At 40.5% G+C, this 22672-nt stretch overlaps 3 protein-coding genes across 7 annotated transcripts in view; 2 read left to right on the forward strand and 1 right to left on the reverse strand.

Annotated features, from left to right (window-relative positions):
* Positions 1–696: 696 nt before the first annotated feature.
* Positions 697–3890, reverse strand: HSCB (HscB mitochondrial iron-sulfur cluster cochaperone). The gene is made up of 6 exons (XM_026036700.1): positions 3622–3890; positions 3456–3552; positions 3172–3261; positions 2672–2816; positions 1551–1598; positions 697–862 (listed from the first exon to the last, which is right to left on the reverse strand). Exons 1-6 carry the CDS (start codon positions 3888–3890, stop codon positions 771–773), a joined length of 741 nt encoding a protein of 246 aa, XP_025892485.1. The 3' UTR covers positions 697–770.
* A 715-nt stretch (positions 3891–4605) lies between these two features.
* CHEK2 (checkpoint kinase 2) lies at positions 4606–20593 on the forward strand. Of its 5 annotated transcripts, XM_026036735.1 has the most exons (14): positions 4606–4904; positions 5506–5630; positions 5877–6024; positions 6797–6887; positions 7958–8066; positions 8886–8939; positions 9744–9805; positions 10250–10349; positions 10890–10976; positions 11725–11888; positions 12120–12235; positions 13625–13710; positions 19103–19213; positions 20370–20593. In XM_026036735.1, the coding sequence occupies exons 1-14, from the start codon at positions 4610–4612 to the stop codon at positions 20463–20465; spliced, it is 1644 nt and encodes a 547-aa protein (XP_025892520.1). In that variant the 5' UTR covers positions 4606–4609; the 3' UTR covers positions 20466–20593. The 5 variants fall into 5 exon arrangements, with proteins under 5 accessions (XP_025892520.1, XP_025892521.1, XP_025892522.1 ...); XM_026036736.1 differs by lacking the exons at positions 19103–19213; positions 20370–20593 and adding an exon at positions 15738–15806; XM_026036737.1 differs by lacking the exons at positions 19103–19213; positions 20370–20593 and adding an exon at positions 16941–17045 and having other exon boundaries at positions 4607–4904.
* A 748-nt stretch (positions 20594–21341) lies between these two features.
* Positions 21342–22672, forward strand: part of TTC28 (tetratricopeptide repeat domain 28) — a 152783-nt gene continuing 151452 nt past the window's right edge. The window contains exon 1 of the mRNA XM_026036701.1: positions 21342–21639. Within this exon, the coding sequence (XP_025892486.1) occupies positions 21342–21639 (298 nt within the window). The remainder of the gene's footprint in view (positions 21640–22672) is intronic.

The raw sequence follows: 22672 nt of genomic DNA on the forward strand, positions 1-22672 counted from the left end.
AAACTGATATTTGAAATATCAGTTCAAATAAAATTTGAAGTATTTAATGCTGTTTTTCAGTTAAGTAATTCATTTGAAAGATTTCAGGTTTCCTCACTCAGTCCTGACATTGTAACAGTGCAAGAACAGTCTAGCCTGTAGGAACATAGGCTGTAGAGCACCTATTTGAAATCTTATTAACAAAGTTAATATTAACAAAGTTAAGACTCTTTATTCAAGAAGCCTATTTTCTAAAGGGTATAATATAATAGTTTTGGATGGTTTATCTCTCYACATCCCCCCCTCTCCCCCCCCCACAGACACATACACTTTTCCAATCTAGCACCTCTGAGATATTCAAAAATGATTTGGTAGAACAGAGAGACTACACAGAGCTTAGATAGCCTGTGGAAGGAGCTTTCCACTTAATCTTGAACATTCCATGCATGACTTTTACTTAGAATAAAATAAATTCTTTGCATAGTAGTAGCTCAAATATCTTAATTCCTTACTGTAGTTTTATGTTCATTTGATACTTATTTCTGTAACTCCTTTGAGGAGGGTAGTCCTAAACTACTAATTACAATTTCTCGTGTGTATAAGCTTTTGCTTCTTCTACCTGTTATTTAATCAGTGCTGCGTAAGCAGCATTTCTTTTAACTTTTCAGAATCTAGACTTTTAACAAAACAAAACAAAAAACAGAATGCAAACACCTCTTTTCCAATTTTGGTTACTGAATCAGATGTTTAATTGAAAATAACACTAATTCCCAACAGTAAATGCAGGAGTATCAGGAAGGGATCTTCTTGTTCTTTAGTTTGTCCTCTAAGTTTGCAAAATATTTCATTTTAGCTAGGAGCTTCTTAGCCTCTTGAAGATCATCTGAAATGAAATAAAATATTACTACTTCATAGAGGGCTGAATTTTCATTTCCAAGACAAATCTCAATATTTTACAGTTTCAGCATTACAACTAAGAACTTAAAAAATTTAAGTACCCACACAATAAAACAGTGTTACATATTGTTTTCATTTCAGGTTTTTGGGGACCTCAATTCAGATGTTCCATAAAACATGTAAAAATGTCTGGGACAAACTGCTTACAGGGAAAAAAAGAAATATGACTCAAATACCCTTTAATGAGTTTTCTGTGCAGTGGCTATGGTGTTGTCCCCAGTAGCAACTTGGGGAAATTTAAATATATAAGGGTTTTTTTGTTGTTTTTTAAAATGTATAAACTATACATTTACATTATATATGTATAAACTATACATATACATTAAACTATATTTAAAAAATTCAAACAAAAAAACAAAACAAAAACTCTGGAATGTGTTGGAATTGATTGTTTTGATGCAATAGGAACTAACTGGAACTTCTGTATTAGAGCTTCTTCCCCCACTCCTCCATAGGATGACTAATGCTAAAGAAAAGGTCAAGGTAGAAGTACTTATTTTAAACATCAACATGGGATGCTCGTTTAAGCAGTGAATAGGTCAGAAAATATCTGCCAATAATTAAAATATGCATTTATTACTGATATTATGCAAGTACTTAACRGAAATAACTACCCCTTTCAAAGGCTGTCGTCACCTCCTTGGTCAGTTGTTCTTGTTTAGCTGTAAAATGAAATAATCAGAATTCGTCACACAGTATATTCAGTAATACCACACTGTGATTGTGTGGGAACTTTACCATTTGTATCATAGTTTTTTGTGGAGCCAAGAGAGCTTTCTATATTGTTACTGTCAATTGCTTTAACTGTCATTTCAAACATATGCTGCTTTCTTAAGACAGTGAAGAACAGCGTTGTCAATGGTCACTAGCTTTTAAGTAGTCTTTCACAATTTTACTCTTCTAAAATTAATTTTCTTTTATTCTAATAACTTTTTATTGTGATTGCTTTTGACATACTGTTAGTATTATAAAGAATAAAAAGTAATGAATTCATGTTTTGGATATCATCAACCACACAAAAAAAAGAAACTTGCTAGAGTAAGGATGGCGATTATTACTAAGCTGAAAAAAACTACTGCAAATAGAGTATGGAGATAGTAATTTTGTTTGTAAATTATGTCATGGTTACTTGCATTAATATGTAGAGACACTATTTTGCTGAAAGGCACACGTCTCCCCTGTACAGAATAGTTTTGACAGAAAGTGTCACATCTCTCTTATCCCCTTGGTTCAATGAACAAAGACTTGTTCAAACTCCACAACCTTATCACATTCAGATTAGGCTGACATCTTGTCTGGATTCTCCACTRCCAACAGTTCATGAACTGTGTTTTAATGAAACATTTTATCAATTTCTATATTCACCAAAATACTCAACATTTTCAATTGAAGAGAGAACACAGTGAAAGTCTGAGTCTTGTCACTGACAAAAAAACACTTAGAAAATACAGGTAGAAAATACAACTCTGAGCTTCTTCATCACACAAGACTTCCATGTATTATTTATCTCCTTGAAACCAGGAGATAACCAGTTAAGTATTTTATTAAACTTCATTTTGAATGGTTCTTTCCTTTAGAAAAATGCATTTGTCCTTAGCTGCTGAAGATGCAATAAGAATTTCATTTTCAATATACATATACCTATGTACCTTAAGAGAGACTAGCTTCTCTTCATGTGACAGAAGATACAGGAGCCTAGGTTAGTTCTGTACAAAACTGCTAAATTGCAACTCACCTTTAATTAAGGTTTCAATTTCTTCAAGGTTACCCTCATTACTAGGCTCTGCTAATTTCTCATTAATTTCCATGATTTCCATGAGAAATTGTGAATCAGCATCACTGTCTGTCTCTTGTGCCAGCTGTATTCCACTCAGCTCCAGCTTGCAAAGAAAATAGGAATTTGGAAACAAATGCTGTTACATCAATTTCAGTGGGAATGATTTTCTAGAGTACTAAGTCTTTAAGCAGAGCTTACACAGATGCCTATTTGACAAATTATATACTAACAGAGTCTGTTAAAGTTAACTCCATAGGTGGACCCTAAAAGTAGTTTGTAAGGAAGTATGATCACAGTAATCAGAAAGCAACAGTGAAAACAGCAGTGGGTGGGAAGGCTGGTGAGTCTCAGACAAGGCTGGTTTTGCACCCCCCATTTCTGCCAAGTTTGCGGCGTTCCTGCTTGTGACAGTACCCAAAGCCGCCCTGCGCCTTGGGCCACGCGCCTGGATTCCTTACTAGGTAGAGGCCGCGGCTGAGGGGGTGCAGGAGGGTCTGATAGGCTTTGTTGACCAGCGCCGAGTGCTGCTCCGAGTAGAGCCGCTCCGTCTGCCAACAGAAAACAGGGAACAAGCGCTCGTTAGCGGGTCATTGCGGGCAACGAAGGGCCGAGCACGTTCCGCGCAGCGCCCTGTAGAGACGAGGCACTCGAGCGCAGCGGAGACGCGGAGCACGCGGCGCCCCCGCCGGCCCTCCCCGCGCGCGGAAGCTCCGAGCGGGCGGCGCGGGCGGGCAGCGCTCACCGGCGGCCTCCGGCCGAAGCGGTCGGGGTGCAGGGCGCGCTGCAGGCTCCGGAAGCGCCGCCGCAGCTGCTGCTCGTCCACGCGGAAGGAGCGGTCGCTGCGGGCGACAGCGGCGCCGTGAGCGCGGCCGCACCGCCACCGCCCCGCCGCCCGCCGCGGCACTCACCAGGCCATGAGGCGGAAGAGGTCAGGCCGCGGCGCGGGCGGCTGCAGGGAGCGGCAGGCGGGACAGAAGCGGGGCTGCCCGCCGGGGACGGGCCCGCCGCAGCTCCAGCAAGGCGGCGCCGCGCTGGAGCCGAGTCCCACACAGCGCGGGCGCGGCGGGGCCCCCGGCGCGCGGCAGCCCCATGGGCGGCGGCAGAGGCGCAGTCCCAGCGCCGCGCGCATGGCCGGACTACAGCTCCCGGCAGACCCCGCAGCGGCGCCCGCGCCCATTGGCGCAGTTCGCAGCGCGGCTTCGCGGGGCGCCTGCGCGCTGYGGCGCGCGGCTCGGTGCGGCGGCCCGCGTGGCGCTCCGCTCCGCTCCGTGAGTTCGCACCCCGCTCGCGCCGCCGGGGTGGTTTTCGGGCGCCCCCGCCTCCGGGCGCGGCGGCCGGGGCCGTGTCCTGGAGGGCTCCTCGCTGCGCGGGGCGCTGCGCGGCGGGCGCCGCGAGGAGAGGCGGACGCTGCTCCGGACGGCAGGGAGCGCTGTGGGCACGAGGGGGCGGAGTGAGGCGCGTGGCGCGTCAGTGCCGCCTCAGGACGGCGAAACGAGCGCGGGGAGCGCAGGGGACCGGTCCGTGTGCCGGGGTAGGAGCGGGGGGCAGGTGACAGCGGGGGCCCGCGCCGAGCGCCGCGGGGCCCAGGGCGCCTCGGAGCCCGCCGGGGTTTGTGCCTGAAGCCGCTGTGCGAGCGGCGCGTGGCGACGGGGTTTGCGGTCCTGTAAATAAAACTGGCAGTTGTTGTGCGGGGATCCTGTGACACAGCGCGAATCAGAGGGCTCGTCGGAATCGGGACGCCGGGTTCGTGATGGCTTAAAAAGCAGTAGGGGAAGCACCACATTCTTAGTTTAAAAAGAAAAAATTCTGTTCACAAAAGCTTGTGCGGATCATCCTTGAATCCGAAAGCTGTATTTACCTGGGGACTGGACGTGGATTTGATACAGGTGGTGCTGTATGCGGGTGACTGTCTTGCTCTGCTCTAGTAACGTCTCCTCAAACCTTCTTTCTGAAGCCATCATGTCCCGGGAGACTGGGAGCGAAGCGCAGCCGTCGCAGGGCGCAACCAGCTCCGCGTCCAGCGGCTCGCAGGCCACGAGCCAGTCCTCGTCCAGCTCCGGGACCCTCAGCTCTTTGGACACTGTTCCCACCCAGGAGCTTCCGTCGATTCCTGAGGACCAGGAATCTGAGGAGCTGGCTCCTCAGCCTTGGGGTCGCCTCTTTGCACTTGGAAAAGGTTTCAGCAACTATGGTATGTACAGCCCATACATACGTCTCCTGGTCAGGAAAACTTTGAGAACTTTGAGCTCTTCTCATTTTCAAAGTACAAGCAGATGGGGATAATGTTAAGTAATATTAGACAGTAAGCTAACAATTTAATAACAGTTTATGAATGATCTAATAAAAATAGTGAATAGTAAAAACCTAATTACAATAAATAACCTCTTAATAATGCTAAAGAATGCTGATAGTACTAAATAATACTTTTTACATTAAGCACTAAGACATGCAGCTTCCATGAACTTGGAGATGGAATTCTGACATATTCAGGTTACTTGCTTCATTTTCCATTTCATATTTTTTAATGCAACATATTGCACTGGCGCAATGTATTGCAGAACATGACTACTCTTAGAAAGGAGATTATACTGTGATTAAAATGTAGCAAACAAGACAGAAGTTTTTTGCAATGTGTGTTTCTTCTGAGTTAAGATTAATAAGCTTGATCATATCTATAGAATCTTGTGTATGTCTACCTATTATGGTTTGGAATCATTCTGTAGTGCCTGGCTTAATAATTACTTACCACAATCTTGTGTTCTTTCTCTGCTTTACTTTCCCATCGTCTACAGACTGCGTGAATGATGAGTACTGGTTTGGAAGAGACAAAAGCTGTGATTATAGTTTTTCTAAACTAGGATTGTCTGAGACTGGCTTTTATCAAAACTATAGTAAGAAGCACTTCCGAATTTTCAGGGTAGGTGTTAAAAATGTTAACTGTGTTTTTCTCTCCTGACATATTTCTGATGAAATCAAAGTTCAAACACTCTTCAGTGTTGACTTCTCTAACAAGATTCTTGATTCTTTATCAACCAGGTTTATGAAATAACCTGAATAATATTAGACTTCTAGACCTAATGATAAGACGTGTCTGTAKTCTGTCACATAATTATAGTAATATCCATTTTTCATCATGTTATTCTTCCCACTGTTTTTCTTTTAGGAAATGGGGCCAAAAAATTCCTGTGTTGCCTACATTGAAGATCACAGCGCAAATGGAACATTCATTAATAGAGAGCTCATTGGGAAAGGGAAGAGACTTCCACTGACTCACAACTCTGAAATTGCACTCTCTGTACAGACTAATAAGGGTAAAATATACTATAGCATAACTAGATTTTCATGTGTTGCCCAAGAGGTTCTTAGTGCAGATTTGATTCTGTGTGTGTATAATTCATGCATATTATATGTAAAAGCTGAGAATACAGTTATGATTTGATGTTTAGCACTCATATTAAAAATCTCTTTATCTAGAATTATTTAAAAGAAAATTTGAAAGCAGTTGCATCAGAAACCACTGTGCAAACTGTAAACTTTTATAGTTGTGTTTCTACTTTTGAAATATATTTTGGCCTTAATAGCTGCATGTGTGGTGGAGGAAGGGGGAAAACGACTATTAATGGAAAGTGAAGAAACATTTAAATGGCTGTGGTATAATGTTGAAAACTCCTCTTAAAAGATTAGGAGAGTTGGGTTTTTTTTTTTTGTTTTACTATTTTCTCACCAAGGTGTTTGGTTCTTGCTTGTCACTTCTCTTTTTTCCTTGATATRAGACTGAAGTTCTTGACTGCTGATTTTATCCTGAAGTTTAGTGTTAATTGATTAAGTGCTATTATGTGGAGTTTACACTGAAAGCTTGACTACGTATAGAAATTATTTTTCAAAGTGTAGAAATTATTTTTCTGTAATGAGATCTTCTTGCTAATCCATGACTGATGTCTTTCGTAGCATCAGTTATTTTCTTATATATTTGTTTTTCTTCTAGCATTTTCTTGTTGACTAAATGCTCAGGACGAGTAGTTGTTCATTATAACGATTTTTTTAAGTTAATAACAGGAAAATGATCTCCACTCATCTTCCTAGTGTTTGTATTTTCTGATCTTATGGTGGATGATCAGTTGGGGTTTCCTAGAGAATTCAGAGAGAAATATATCATGTCAAAGACTTTGGGAAGGTAAGCACCCTTCTTTCCCCAATGTTAAGTGGTAATTTTCTTAGTTTTCAGTACCTTGTACCAGAATTATGATCAGTCTTAAATAAGATGATGTTTTCGTAATCCCACAAATATTTTAGGTATTTTACAATATAGTAAAATGCTGTTATTTTTTTTGTTTGTTTTTTTGTTTTTCTTTTTAAGTAGATACCCTTCTTAATGTCTTGATTAATATTTTACTCTTTCAGTGACACACAACAATTCATTTTGATGAGGAATGAAATTCTTTGATTTCTCTGAATTTTCTAGTGTCAGTACAAGGATATCTGGGACTGATATAGGTTAACAGAGACCATGAGACCATGAACTGCTCTTGAGGTCTTCAAAAGAGGAAAGAGGTCTTTTTTTTCAGTAAAAGGGAGATGGGCTATTTTAAGGAGACACTTTTTTTTTCTCTCTTGATTGTCAGTGAAGAATTTGGAAGCATGATTAAGTGGAAACAATTCAGAGAGAAACATTAAGTAAAGAAACCTGAATGAATAATGCAGGTTTTCTATATGTTTTTCTAATATTAATATTTCTAATATTAGAATATTAGTAACAATTTATAGTTTTTTTTATTATTATCTATATTATTTACTACGTAGAAAAGAAAAAGGGGTAAAAAGAACATCTTGACATAACTGTTCTTCAGATTGGACTGGTCTTGTGTTGCAGGTCTCTAATAGGTTTTCTTCTCTTCTTTAAAATAGAAAGTGCACAAGCACATTTGTCGAATTGGAAATGTTGAGAGAGCTTGTCCTGGGCGTTCATTGATGCCCTTTGTACAAACCAATGATTTGCTATACATATTTCCTTCTGCATTTTTGAATCGGTGGTCCTCAACATCGCTTGCTGTTTAAATAGGGCCTTCCTAGCTCCTGAACATTTCCTGACATATTTTTGATGACTTGCTATAGTCAGAGGGGTGGGAAGCAGTAGCCTCTCCTCTAGCTGTATGTAATCTTAATCAGCGTAGTGCCTTTATTTTACATGTTTATACTCATTATGCAGATTTTGGAAGCATTAACATAGCTGTGCTTTTCTGTTAGTGGCGCCTGTGGAGAAGTTAAACTGGCATTTGAGAAAAGCACTTGTAACAAGGTTGCAGTAAAGATAATCAATAAACGGAAGTTTATGGCAAGTGGTATTAGAGAGGCAGTAAGTATTTTTGTTTATTTATTTGGATGCACAGCCTTTCATTGGCTGCTAAACAAAGACTAGTAACATTTTCTGCTAAAATCTATGCTTTTCTTAGTTCAGAGGAGCAGGTAGATTTAGCTATTTGTAGACGAATGAGTGGCATCAATGTGATTGAAAACTACTGAATGCTATTTTGGAGAATTTCTAGTAAGGATTAAGACATGATGTTACAAATTAGTAATTATGAAAGAAATGCCGTCCTAGAAAACAAGATAGGAGCTCATATGGAATGTTATGTACTGAACTGGTTACGTATGTTGAAAGATGATTAATTTAGATTGGAAGAAGAACAAAAAAAGTCTGCTGGGATGATTTTGTGAGCTGAGCCTAAATCATATGTTAAAAGAGATTTAAAAAACTGTTTATGTTACCTTGCAAAACAAAGTATAAGAGTGAGTAGCATGTATTTTTAGGGATAGCTCACATAGGAAGTGTCTCTGAGGCAGGAAAGCTGTTTAAGATTGATATATGATGGACATATGGGTGATACAAGTTGATCAAGATTAATTTGGTCCATAGGAAATTAGGTGAAGATTTCCATTTCTTAGTGAAATAACTGTGTCTGGAGCAGTACCTTGCTACAGATAGTGATAATGGCAGACTGTTTAGTTCACAGAGGGCACCTGATCAGTAAAGGAAAAAAGTAATATGTTATGGTTGCTTAAAGTCACAAGAGATGTGAAACAATTGCTTTTCTCGTATTGTCTCTTATTTCTCAAATGTCTTATTATACAGCCACACTATCTTGCTCTGTATGGTATTTGATTCTTTTAATAGAACCCTGCTTTTAATATCAACACAGAAATCGAGATTTTGAAGAAAATAGATCATGTGAGTGTTAGTGTATGKTTTGATTACTTTTTGCTGCGTACTGTACTTATCTTGCTCACTTAGCTAAGTAAGCAACTAATGTTCAGTTTTAATTTTTTGCTTAGAAAATATTTTGGAGGATGCTTATTGGTTTTGCTGCAAATAAGTTCACGGAAAACTTTTTCTTTTAAGTGAGCTGTGTCTTTACAGACCTGAGATTTTAAAACTTTGAATAACTGAGATGTGAATTTGGGAGGAAACGTCGCAATCATGTTTCTACATGAGCAACTTTTGTAGATTTTTTTTTTTCCTTGATGTGTATTTTTGTAAATATTTTCATATATTTATATAAACATATTTACAGATATAAACCTAAAAATTGCATCCCTCTGGCAGTTTTTAGGATTTCTATCTCTCCCCCCCCCCTTTTTTTTTTTTTTTTAGGAAAAAAAAATCTTAAAAAGAATTTATTTTCCTCTTTCTCAGTGCAAAGCTTACATAATTTAATTAATGTGCCCCTTATTTGCAACTTTTCTTATAGAGAAAATATTGAGAGTTTTGAAATTCATAATTGGAAAAAAAAGAAAGGTGAATATTGAGCTGAAGTTACTGTGATGTTGATATTTTTGTGTTTGGAGATTCAGGGGAGAAAAAAACAAAAGTATTGAATATTTGTCGAAACTTGGGGTGATAGAGCATAAATTTTAATTTAACTGGGTCAGATAGAATCACACTGAAATAAGAGTTTTGGATGATCAGTATTGGTAACAGTTTTTACAAGTGATTCTACTTTCTGTGTCTGTCTGTGTGTTCCCTTTTTATTAGCCCTGTTTAATCAAGATCAAAAATTTCTTTGAAGCAGAGGATTACTACATTGTTTTGGAACTGTAAGTAGCTTGTTTGAAAGTAAATGCATGAAAGGAAACATTTTTCATGTCACAAAAATGTGAATAGTTGTGAATCTTATTTGTTTTGGAGTTTCTTTTTTGTCTCAACAACTGTCTGAAAACTCTGTAAATTTATGAACTGTGATAATCAGGAGAGTGGTCTTTTCACACTTAGAAGTGTCCAGGCAGTTGCCCACCATGCTGTTGTGGTTCAAAAGGTTGATTGAAAGTGTTAAAACAACTCCCAGTAAAGACTCGGAAGGCAAAGCTTAATTCAGCAGTTCATATGATGTGTTTAAAGCTTTCCTCGATCATTTTAAAAAATTAAATGTATTCTTTCTCTTTAGCTGAAATATACAAATGAAGTAATTTTGATTTCATTTTTTTAAATGAGATGCATTTTCTGGAACTAATATAGTGACTTCTTACCGGCCTCTCTGTTAGGATGGAAGGAGGAGAGTTGTATGACAGAGTGTCAAGACCAATTAAAATGAAAGAATCTACTTGCAAGTTGTATTTTTATCAAATGCTGCTGGCTGTAAAGGTATGTGATCATGGATTCCGCCAAAAAAAGTACGGTTGTGTATGTGTATCTTCATAAGAGGAATTTTTCAGTCATTTATCAGTTCTGAAATGTGTACAAGCAATCAGTACAGTGCTTTTCATAAGCTAGTTTAACAGGATTCTGGTCTCATTGCAGCCAAAGAACATTGAAACTCTCTAATTTATTATTAGTGAGAATTAAGCAGTAATGCACACCATGCTCATATAATAATGGCAGGATTATTATATGAGACCGTTAGCAGTGTGTAGGCAAACAGTTATCATTGCAGTCACCTTTAATAAACACTCATGTTCCAGTGCTTTCGTYAAGATTGATATTTGAACCATGATGGTTTCAAAGTTTCTTTGTTTTGTTTTTAAGAAATTGTAAATTGCATAGCTTTAAATCTATGCACACCTCTTAGATGGGCATTTCAGTTATCCTGCCATATCTGTTAAAAAGATTAGAAAACTCACATTTAAACAAAAACAAAAAGATAAGCCTGTATTTTGATGTATGTGTGTCTTTTTATGTATTTAGTACCTTCATGATAATGGGATTATTCACCGAGATCTAAAGCCGGAGAATGTGCTACTTTCATCTTCTGAAGAAACATGTCTAATAAAGGTAAGAAATTTAAATTTCTTTTTGCTCATTGACCTATCTGAAAATACTCTTTTACTGTTTAGTTAAACAGAACAATAAAAAGTGCTATGGAATTAGTCGTGCAAACTATTGTTTTTGTTTGTTTTTTTTTTTTTTTACAAACATGTAAATGTAAACATTGGGGCTTTTTTTTTTTTGTAAATTTAGTTGTATTATTATGGATATTGTAACCCACTGATGAGCAACTGATGAGTTTTGTGTTTGATATCTTGCATAGCACTTACTGGAACGTGCCTTAAAATTTTATAACTTTTGTTTTCCTACAAAATCTAAGTTCTTGAATCACAGACAGCATTTTCAAAAATATCTGAGCTGTTTGTTGACTGTTTTCAGACTAAGCGGTGAGTAGGTTTGTACATAAGCTGTTTATTTTCCAGTAGTCTCTTCTTAATAGGTAGAAAATCTTTATCTTGAGATCTTCAATGTACATTCAAATTTGAGAGTAGTTCATGCTAAATATGATCCACTGTCATATTCCTCCCTTCTCTGCCCTTCTCAATTGTTTGCTGACTTTTTAATATTAGTTTAGGTAACTTTGGTTCCTAGTCATATATTGGAACTGGGCCTTGGAAACCAGACTTAATATATCTGCTTAGGCATAGTGATACTGTATATTGACCTTGTATCAATTTGACATTGATTGTATATGATGGAATGTATTACAATCAGTCTTAATATGTAATGTGATGTCACTGTTTTTAAATACAAGATTACAGATTTTGGACAATCCAAGATTCTTGGAGAAACTTCTCTTATGAAAACATTATGTGGTACTCCCACATATCTTGCTCCTGAAGTTCTAAATTCGCTTGGGACTGCTGGATACAGCCGAGCTGTGGACTGTTGGAGTTTAGGAGTTATCCTTTTTGTATGGTAAGAAATTATATAGCTACATAGCTGCTACCTTAACTGAGTAGTCATTGAAATGCTGAAGGCGTGGCAGCCTTCAAGAAGTACATACTTACTAGGAAGTACATGTGTGTATAAAAAAAGATTAGATTTAAAAGAGGCTGTGGCAGCAGACGCTTTAAAAYGTATGATTTTCGCTTTTCATCCTCTACTGCAAAATCTGTGATGTTCAACTTCTTATCTTCTTTTATTTAGCTTGTGTGGATACCCACCATTTAATGAGCAGAATACTCAACTATCTCTGAAAGACCAAATCACCCGTGGAGAATACACATTTATTTCAAAAGAATGGAAGCATGTAACAGGCCTGGGTATGACTATTACAATGGCTAGCAGTGTATCTAGCTCTTTCATTTTTTTTTCTTTAACTTCTTACCAGCTTTTCATAATAAAAAATATGGGTTTTTTTGAATTGTCACTTAAAGCAAATATTTCTTCCTTGCTCAGATTTAAAGTATTAGAATGAGCAAATGATTTTTTTTTCTCGAAGAAAAGCTAGTTAAAAGTACTTCTCTCAATAATGTTTAACATGATTAACTCTGCAGGTGTACAGCTTTTGGACCATATGTCTGTTTTTCATCTTTTACTTTTTCTTCTGACTTCACCAAGTTGGTCTGGGGAGTTTTGCCTTGCTCAAAGATTCTTTTAAGTTTTGAACAAAAAAAACACCTGGAGTTTGAGGGACGTGCATTAAAATTCCAAGAGATAAACATGAAGAGCCTGATTTTAAGCCTGAAATGCAAAGTCTAGTAGCGTGAGGTATCAACCACGCTTACGAAATCAATTGTTATCTTTGGCCATAAACTAAGTATTCTGCAAAGCTCAATGAGCTTTTACAYGACATTACTAAAATGGTAGTAACTTACATGCTTTTTCTTCTMAGGACATTTTTAAATGCACAAAAAAGTTCTTGTTTGTCATGGATAGTCCTGTATATATCTAGAGGTGTTTCCAACAAATGATGTGATTACTGATTCTCTAAGATTATCCAGTAAATCCTTACTGAATTTTCTGAAGCTCATCGAATGATAAATTGAACACAGCAAAGAATAGAAAGTATGTTAAGGTTGTAAATAGTCCTAAATACCTATGGGTGTTTAACTTTGGATCTTGTTTTATAGGCATTGTATACAAAAAAGAAAATCTTTCTAGTAATCCTTTATGGTAAATTGGTAGTCATTAAATATGGCATAAATACTGTATTTTTCACTGTGTTTATTAAATACTTTTTTCTATGAAAATGAAATTATATGTACTCATGTTAAGCATACGGTCTATGTGAGAGCAGCATCGATTTGGGAAGAAGAAAAACTCATGCTTTCTAGAACACTATAAACTTATGTTCTTATTTCTCCAGTAGTAGGAAACACATTAAACTGTCTTTGCATGTCCACAGCAGTGCTGATGCTTTTACAAGATGTTGTGCTTCCTGTGCATGCACAGAACGTAAACTGTGGACATGCTCAGTAAATCTAGTGGTAGCACTGATATATTGAAAGTATTGAATTGTGTGCATGCATATGATGAAAAATAGCTATGGTCTGCAGTTTCTTTGCACAGAAAAAAGTGATCTGTCCAGATGGTATTTTGGGGCATCATTGTTCTGAAATACCATTAGATGTATTGGTCCACAAAGCTTTGGTGTATACATATTGCCTAMCTTGTTTTCAATATATTAATCAACCAACTCCTCTTCTTAGCTCTGGATCTTGTGAAGAAGCTACTTGTAGTTGATCCAAGCAAACGTCTGACAACAGAGGAAGCCTTAGAGCATCCCTGGCTTCAGGTAGGAGTTGACTTTTAGTTCAACTACAGCAAAGCTGGTTTTTTTTTTTTTCCTTAATGTAAATTCAAAGTCACTTCAGTAGTCTGAATTTTGTGAGGTTTTGTTAATACCATATGTTTYGTCTCTGCAAGGAAGCAAGGGAATGGTGGCTACTCCGGTCCCCACAGATCTTTATTATACCAGATTCTGCTTCTGTGGAGCACACCATGAAACAGATACAGTGATGGGCAATTAGAACTCCAATTCTATAGCGTCTTGGGAATAACAGCTGTTATCTAAGGTCGGAGTGTACATCTGCCTGCCCACAAGCTCTCTCTGACAGTAGCCAGAAGGAGAGCAAATACTGTTTTGTGCTTCTCACAGACACTGCTGCCTGCCAGCTGACTATTGTTTCTGTGAGACTGGTGGGATCCTGCTGCCTATTTATGGAGAGAGAAGAAGAGTAGAAGGCAAGGCTGTGCATCTGGAAGTTGTTTGTTTGTTTTATTGCCATTGTCAATGACTCGCAGGAGGAGGAGCCACAAGATCCTAACCTTTAGGATGACGTTAGCCCAGATGTTGTAGCCACCACCTTCCTATTGGACTTCTCTAAACCAAACAGTGAACATCTTAAAGAGACTTCTGCCTTGTCTCTCTGCTAGAAGCAAGACGATTTTGCAGCACTTTGTGTGTCAAGAGTTGGTGGGATGGGGCTTTTCCTCTGTCAAATCTCTATACACTTACCTCATATTTTCCTTACATCCTACAAAACAGACTTGTTTCTTTGCTCTCCCAACAAGCAAATCTGCCAACAACTTTCTTCCTGTTCTTGGGTTTTCTTCTAGCAATGGCAAGTACTCCCTCTACTGATTTTCATTGCATTGGTCATCTTGATCCCTTTCTCTGGCATGCTCCATGTTCCTTTTCAACTGTTATTGGTGTTATTCCTAGTCGTGCAGCCTTGCCAGRTGTTGGCCAGTGCCTTTTCCCATCCTTCTTTTTCCGTCTTTTCCTTTGCCCACCACCTTGTCACGGTATCCCCACATGTGGAGTATCTTCCTCTCTTTCCAAAAGGTCACACTGTTAATTTATGCCTGGTCCCTTTTCCTTCAGTCTTTGTGGTCTTAAGCCCCATCTTTGTGGCTTAGCTATTTACTAGCACTGCAAATCCCATAACCCTATACCCTCTCTGCATGGGCAGGGGGCATCTCTCAACCTTGACCAATATGATATGATTTTCCCAAACTAGGCCAATACTATCAATCCATCCATCTTCAGTAACTTCTAACTGATTATTAACTATTCAGTAATATTCAGATAAGGGAGAAGATTTCAAATCCTATGTTGTATTTGCTCTCCTGGGTTCAGATCCAGGAAGACACTTCAGAGTTTGTATGATGAATACTATACAGTGTTACTACAGGTGTTTAACTTTGAATCCTGTTTTATATGCATTGTACAGTACTGAAGGGTTCTTCTGCCAAGGTTATCTTTGTCCTTTTCTAACTTACCACCTTTAGTCAAGGAATGTATGAGGAGTCTTCCAGTCCTGCTATCTCTGGCCTTTCTATTAAAATCTTTGTCTCCTTTGTAAGAAGAAGAAGAAACAGATGTTGATGTTCAGAGAAATAGATTTCACTAGTTACAATGGTAAATACCAGCAACGAGATCCTCGTGGTCTTTGTTCAGGAGAACTTGGAATAGGTAGATCTTGCAAATATCTTCTTGGATCAACTTTTTAGACTGGTGGTCAAGCACAAATGATAGGTACAATTCTTTCCACTCGTGCTATTCCATTCAGCATGTTGCGAGCCTGCTACTATATTTAATATCAGCTTCTCTGCCATATATTCTTGTAGCAACCTGTTAGCTTCTGTTGCAGGCTATGGCAYGAGTTCAGCAGCAGAGGCTGACCAGTTTCCTGTCTTTATTTTTGTAAAAGGATATTAGTCTTAAGATAATTTTGTTGTTACTCTGGTCCTGCTTCAACATCCTTTGTATGTCTGCATGACCTGGTCTGAATCCTGGATCTCTGTATTTTTTTTCAGCAAATAAAGACCACTCTGCATATGTAGCGATTCAAAACTTTCAGACCTGTAGTCCAGAGAAGTCTGTTAAAAAAAAAAAAAAAAAAAAGGCATGGAGTGCACACCTTTTCATACAAATGACAGCTTTTGCATCTATTCCAAGATACATCTTCACAGACTACTTTAACATCTTTTCTGAGAATTGGAATGTGTTTTTTGGAGACCAGGTCCAATGTGGTTCCTGTAGGAAGGACCTCTTCCTTTGAACACTGAAGAGAGTTGCACTCATTTTTTTTTTGGGGGGGGGTGTATGTGTGGACAGGCAGTGCAGAATCCTGCAGATGTGGTTTCTGGCAGATATTGGGAGTCCCGAGTATGAGGTCCTGCCTCTTGTTTTTGTATAGTTAGGTTTGTGGGAGGTGGTCTTTATGTTTTYACTTTGGCACCCCAGCAGTGAAGACTGGCCTGTGAGTTTTCTTGGTAAATATTTATGCGGGTAGGCTGAGTAAAAATCATCCAGTCTGCCTGTGAGCCACACAACAGGTTCTACATATTCATCATGTGCATGGTGCCTTTCATAATCCTCCATTAGTAGCAAAGGCTAGTATTAAATGCTTAGATAAAGAGCCTAACAAACAGAATAAAAGCAATGAAGTATCATTCTGTGCTCAACAGTTGGCAGTTTCCTGAAACAGAAAATGCATTTGGACCCTTTTGAAGAGCCATGAACTTGTTGTAATTATTTGTTAGAAAATTCTTCCTGACATTCCTGACTTTTACTATTTTAGTTTTGTAAGCAAGTTCTATACAAAGCTAAAATAGAAGTGTGCTAATTGACTGCAGAGTTTTACATCTAGATTATTTTTCTGAGCAGGATTATCATTGATAAGTCATGTCATACTGATTCCAAGACTGAAAGTTATGCATAATGGGAAAGGGGAAATATGAGATAGTGATTCAGGCAAATAAAGAAAGTGAGATATTTCTGTATGTAAATAGTTTTAGCATCTTGATTTCTATATTGCTTTGGGAAGAGCAGTTATTGCCATGTATAATTTTGAAGTCAAGACAGAAAGAAGATATCATACCTGTAAATACAAGTATAATTAGGGTTCACATGCTATTCTTTAAGCAATTTCCCTTCATGGGCTATGACTAAGAATATCAGTTATTTATAGGTGATGTATACTGCCTGCTTGGAAGGCCAACATCCAATATGTTCAGTTCTAGATATCACACCTTGAACACTACCACCAAAAGAGCTACTTGAGTGCTGTTACTGTGAGTAGTGAGGAGGAGCTACTGGCTCCCCACTCCCTCTTGAATTGTCTGTAAGTATTGTCTTTAAAACTTAGTACAGAAAAGAAAAGCAGCAGACATACGCTTTATTTGTATAGCTGATGCATGTTAATGCTCTAGAAATTTTGGATCTACTAGAGAACTTGAAAGTAAGCATATTCTTCAAAGAAAATGTATTCAGTTCTTATATAAACGAATAAGGCTTTCAAATTAGTGTTTCAAATACCTATGCTGTTTGGCTCCATTATTTGTTAAAATGAAAAGCTTAAAAACTTAGTGGGCTGCTTAAAACTGAATACTGCTCATTGGAAATACCTTACCTGTATTTACCTGAGTCATCTGAGGTTTCCAMCCAGAACATCAAGAAATCTGTGTTAGCAAAATAGTTACTTAGTAAAATATTTTTCAAAGGTCTTTGAGTCTTAAATTGTCTGTGCATCTAAAATTTTACTGTGATCCTTTGAATGGGACAAGCTTAGTTTGGTTGCGTGCTGAAAAACATTCTGTTGTTTTTGTTCTATAAATGAAAATATATTATCTTGCCTATCAATTCAAATTCAAGTTCAAACTTAGCCAAAGTCAAAATGTACACTAGAAAAGGAGGATGAATCCAAATKCCATATAAAATAAACTTGATATTCACATCAAAGCTTTTCTGTAGTACTTAAGATCATACTTAAAGCAAAAACAGACATACTGCAGTACTCCATAGCTTTGAAAAAGAGCCTTCCTTGCCATTCCTCCCCCCCCCCCCAAAAAAAAAGAAAAAGTTAAAATATTTAAATATTTGAAATTCTTATGAGTTAGAAAATCCTTATTTCTAATTATGGCAGTATTGGTGAATGTCTTGTTCACTTCTGGGTTTACCAGTCTTTGCAGTGATGATAGAATGGATTTTTTACACAACCTGTTAGCTTCAGTCTGTTGTTTAGAATACAAACCCCTTTTTTGCTGAAACTAGAGACATTCATTTCTAGAACAGGGAGTACAGTGACCACTAGAAACCTTTTTGGTGCTCATTTCCTGTTTCTCTGGGTAGCCCAGCTCAGACCATGAGGAGACCATGAGACCATCACTGACTGCTGAACCAGATTTGGGCCTATATGCTAGCTTTTTTCTTGAAACTGTTCTGAATTTCTGTTAACCTTACTGCTCTCAGCAAACTATCTGTGCTGCCTTTCCAGCCACTTAATGCCTGTTTATGCACAACTGGGACTAATAACATCCTTAAGTTCTCTCCTTTCCAAATGCACCTCTCCCAGTTGTTCTGCCTCCACTTTCTTTATAGATGTCTCCATTTACGACCTTTAATACGCTAAATGGATTTACTGACATTAAGTATAATTTTTAACATACAATTTTGTTTAATAGTTTTTTGTAGCATATGGGTGTTTTAGTTGATTCTTCTCTAGCTGACAGCAATTGCATTCAGTTCTGGATCATGTGAGTGTGTCTTTCCACAAGGATTGCTTTCTTAAACCTTGGACTAGTGGATGGATTGTGGTCCATGATGTAGTGTGGTGTGTAGTGTAGTCCCCCTACAGCAATTGGGAACTAGCATTATCGATTCTTTCTTCTAGCGCTGTATGTTTCCTCTTGTAAATGGTGGTCGTGGTGATGTAAGGAATAACATCCATGAACATTCATTCATTCCTTTTATTACTCTGCAAGGAGTTTTTTTTTTTCTTCTATTTTGAGGGCTGAACTAGAAATAAATAATTGGTACCTTAAACTCCCATAAACTCTCATTAAAATGAAATAATGTGTTTTAAATATTCTTCATGAACGGTCATGTTTCTTATAACCATCAGACTGTACCTTTTAGTTTTCATGTAACCATCTAAAAAAATGAAGTAGTTTGGTGAGTTTTCTCTAGCAATATGTCAGTGCCATATTGGCACTGGTTACTTGTTACTGGTTTTCCTGCAAATGTCTGCAGAGCTAAACTTGTTCTTCAATATGTGTGGGATTCTCAGTATCCTGGCAGTGTGCTTTCAAAATCCTTAATTGTTGATACACGTGATGAAACAAAATAGTGAGTTTTCCCTGGAATATTCCATGTACTGGAGTTACCACCTTTTTCACAGGATGAGGATATGAAGAGTACATTTCAACATTTACTTGCCCAAACAAATGCCACTATGAATCTACCACAAACAACAAGTGCCACTATGAATCCACCACAAACATCAAAAATGGTATGTATAACAAATCATTTGAAGATTAATGCTTGATGCATAAACTAGATTTAAAGTAATCCATAATAAGAAAATCATATCATTTCTAGAACTTATTGTAGAAGTGTGCATGTTGACTGTATGTTCTAGTCCGCTATATATGTGATCTCTGCTTTTGCAATGGACTTGGAAAGTCCATTAGAAATGGACTTTCCAGTGAATGCCTTGGAAAGACTTTTAGCTTAAACAAAAAAAGTCTTTGAGACATTAAAGGATTCTTCTTAAGTTTAAAATTAATTTCATGAATGCATGTATTTTGATGGATTCAAATCATGCTACACCTGGAGACTGTGTCCAGTTCTGGGCTCCCCAGTGCCGGAAGGATGTGGAGCTGCTGGAGAGAGTCCAGCACAGGGCTACGAGGATGATCAGGGGCCTGGAACATCTGCCCTATGAGGAAAGGCTGAGAGAGCTGGGCCTGCTCAGCCTGGAGAAGAGAAGGCTGAGGGGGCATCTGATAAGTGCCTAGAAATACCTCAAGGGAGGGAGTGAGGAGGATGGGGCYGGCCTCTTTTCAGTTGTGACCACTGATAGAACTAGAGGAAACAGCCACAAACTGAAGTTCTGCAGGAACTTACGGAAACATTTCTTAACAGTGAGGGTGACAGAGCACCTGGATCAGGTTGCCAAGAGAGGTTGTRAAGTCTCCTTCTCTGGAGATCTTCCAAACCCACTTGGATGCAGCCTGTGCCACATGCTCTAGATGACCCTGCGTGTGCAGGGGGGTCGGACTAGATGATCTCTGAAGGTCGCTTCCAAACTTAAGGATTCTATGAATGCTTAACATCCAAGGGAAAAAATCCCAAGGTAATGAAAGTTTAGGAAGTTTTGGTATTATGACATTCATTGCTAGACACTAGTTAGCAATTTTTTATAGACCAGTGAAAGATAAAGCTGATTTTGTTAAAAGATGGAGGACARTGAAAGCAGGAAGACGAATGATGGACAGTGGATTGTGTAAGAAGAATCACATCTGATAGATAATAACATAACTTGTTAGTCCTGCTGCTGTTTTGGTTACAGAAAGGGGACTTTATCTGTAATTTTGTAGCAGGCATGATAGTYGGGCTCTGTCTCATCTGATTAATATAGTCATCCTACTGCATCTTTCTTTTAGCCAGCCACAAGTAGAAAACGTCTCCATGAAAATGAGGRAGAATCTGGCTCTTCTAAGCGTGCTGTTCCTTCTATGTCATTTCAGAAAATGAGATGAAAAAAAGAAAGTGACTCTTGCTAACCGTGGTGTTTCTTTATGTAAAGCAGACTTTTTTATTAAAATACTTAATAATGGAATAACTGTTGGAAAAGCAATTGTTAATAAAAATAACTTTGTAAGACTGAAGCGACTACTGTGTATGCACGAAAACCTCCACAAATAGTCAAGCTGCAGTTCATCCAGCTGTCTCACTATCAGCAACATTAGCATGTTTCTTGCATGAAGTTACTAAAATTTTTAGGCTACTTTCATCACTAGCTACACCTTTGTTACTTCTTTTCCAGTTTCTAGCTTAGATATGGAGATGATGCTTACTGTTCTCACAGGTAAAACAGGAATACTAAGTTTGCTGGGCTCCTGCATCATCCAAAATACTTCCTCCAATATGCCGACCYTAGACTTCTGAACAAACTTAAAATGAAACCTTTGCTATGAGAAGGATGAGTAGAGTAGCTGWAGTCAGCCATATGATCATACCTGAGATAGGGCCTCCTCTTTTTTGTTCTACAGATCCATCCTGAAAAAATATTAGGGACCATTTTGTCATATTTTACTTGGTTCTGAATAAGTACTGATGGAGCTTAAGGCTCTCTGGACTTAAGATGAAGGTTAATGCTGCACACTGTGCTAGCCTATGCAGTAGTATTGTGGGTTCTGTGGAGTGGTTGATAACCTCTGCCTGAAAGCCTATCTGCATGGAAGTGTGATTGGCCTCTTACTGAAGAGTGTGTCCTGTGCTTGTTTGCAGAGTTTGACATTGGTCTCCCACGCCCGTGCCAGAAAGTGCCGTGGGGGCTCATAGCGGCTGCYCGGTGGGAGACGGGGCAGCGGGCCCGGCCTTCCCAGCGGCCAGGCCGGGCAGCAAGCCGGGCGATGGCGGGAGGCCGGGCAGGATGGCGTCCCCGAGGGGCCGCCCGGGCGGAGGCGGCCGTGGCCCGCCCCGGGGCCGGCCAGGGGGCGAATCGGCAGAGCCAGGTCCGGAACGTGGCGCCGAGCGGCCGGGCTGAGATCGGGTTGGCGGGGGGCGGCGGCCTCAAGCGGGAGGAGCCGCGGGAGGAGGAGGAGGAGCCCCAGCACCATGGAGCAACAGGCGGCGCCGCCCGCCCCGCCGGGGGCCGCAGCGGGGGGCCGGGCTCGGCGGCGGCGGGAGCGAGACGCAGAGCCTCCCCGGGTGAGTGGCGGCCCAGGACGGGCAGGGCGGCGGCGGGAGGGGCCCCTTCCTTCGCCTCGGCCGCCTCGACGGGCCGGGCCCTCGATGGCTGCCCGGGGGCGCGGCGACGCGCAGGCCCGCGGCGGGGCCGGGGCCGCGGCGGGATGGGCTGGCCCGGGCCGCTCCCTTCACGTCGCTGCCGGCGCCGCTGGGGCCGGGGCCGACGCTGCCCCAGAGCTGGTGAGCGCGGCGCGGGGCAGCCCGGCCCGGGGCAGCGTCGCGGCGCAACTTGGCGGCGGGCGGACAGCGGCTGCTGCCGCGTGAGGAGAAGCCGGAGTCCTCCTACCGAGCGGGAAAACTTTGCGGGAGCGCGCGGGCCGCGCGGGCGCCGTCGCCTCGGGAGCCGCGCCGCGGAGCTGGCCCCGCGGCCCGCGGGGAGGTGCTGCCTCGCCGGGGGAGCGCCGGTGAAGGCGGCTGCGGCAGCTGCTTCTCGGCGGTGCCTGCCCCGTGCGGCCCCCGCCGCCTCCGGGCGCTCCCCTCGCTCCCCGGGCCCGCGCCTTGTCCCCCGCGGTCCCGCGCGGTGGCGGGCGGCCGGTCACCCCTCGAGGGCCAGGCCGGGCCGTGCGGCTCCTAGGCGAGCCTCCGTGCCCGCCTCTTTGCGAAGAGACGTTGGCGAACGGCTGGATGTGGCTCCAGTATGGAAAGACTTCTTTTAGCAGGAAGGCTGGAATTACTCCCCCCCCCCCCCTTTTTTTTTTTTTTTTTTTTTGGTGTGTGTGTGTTTGTGTCTGATACAAAAGCAAAGCCACGTGTATTTGAAGAGTTAGGGCATGCTCGTATACTAGAGTAATGATTATTAATCATTGTCATTAATGATTACCTGTACTAAGTATTCGCCTTCAAGAGAGGAAATCAGCAGCTGCAGCAGCATCAGTCCATGGCTGTTCCTGCTAGATCCCAATTGATTCTTGATTTCGGGCTACTTTGCTATATTTACCACATTATCCCCATCTTGACTGAAGGTGAACACCGCTTTCTTGCTTGCTGCAAGTCC

Source organism: Nothoprocta perdicaria, unplaced genomic scaffold (genome assembly GCF_003342845.1).
Source record: "Nothoprocta perdicaria isolate Ctin4 unplaced genomic scaffold, notPer1 scaffold_185, whole genome shotgun sequence".
Classification (NCBI taxonomy): domain Eukaryota; kingdom Metazoa; phylum Chordata; class Aves; order Tinamiformes; family Tinamidae; genus Nothoprocta; species Nothoprocta perdicaria.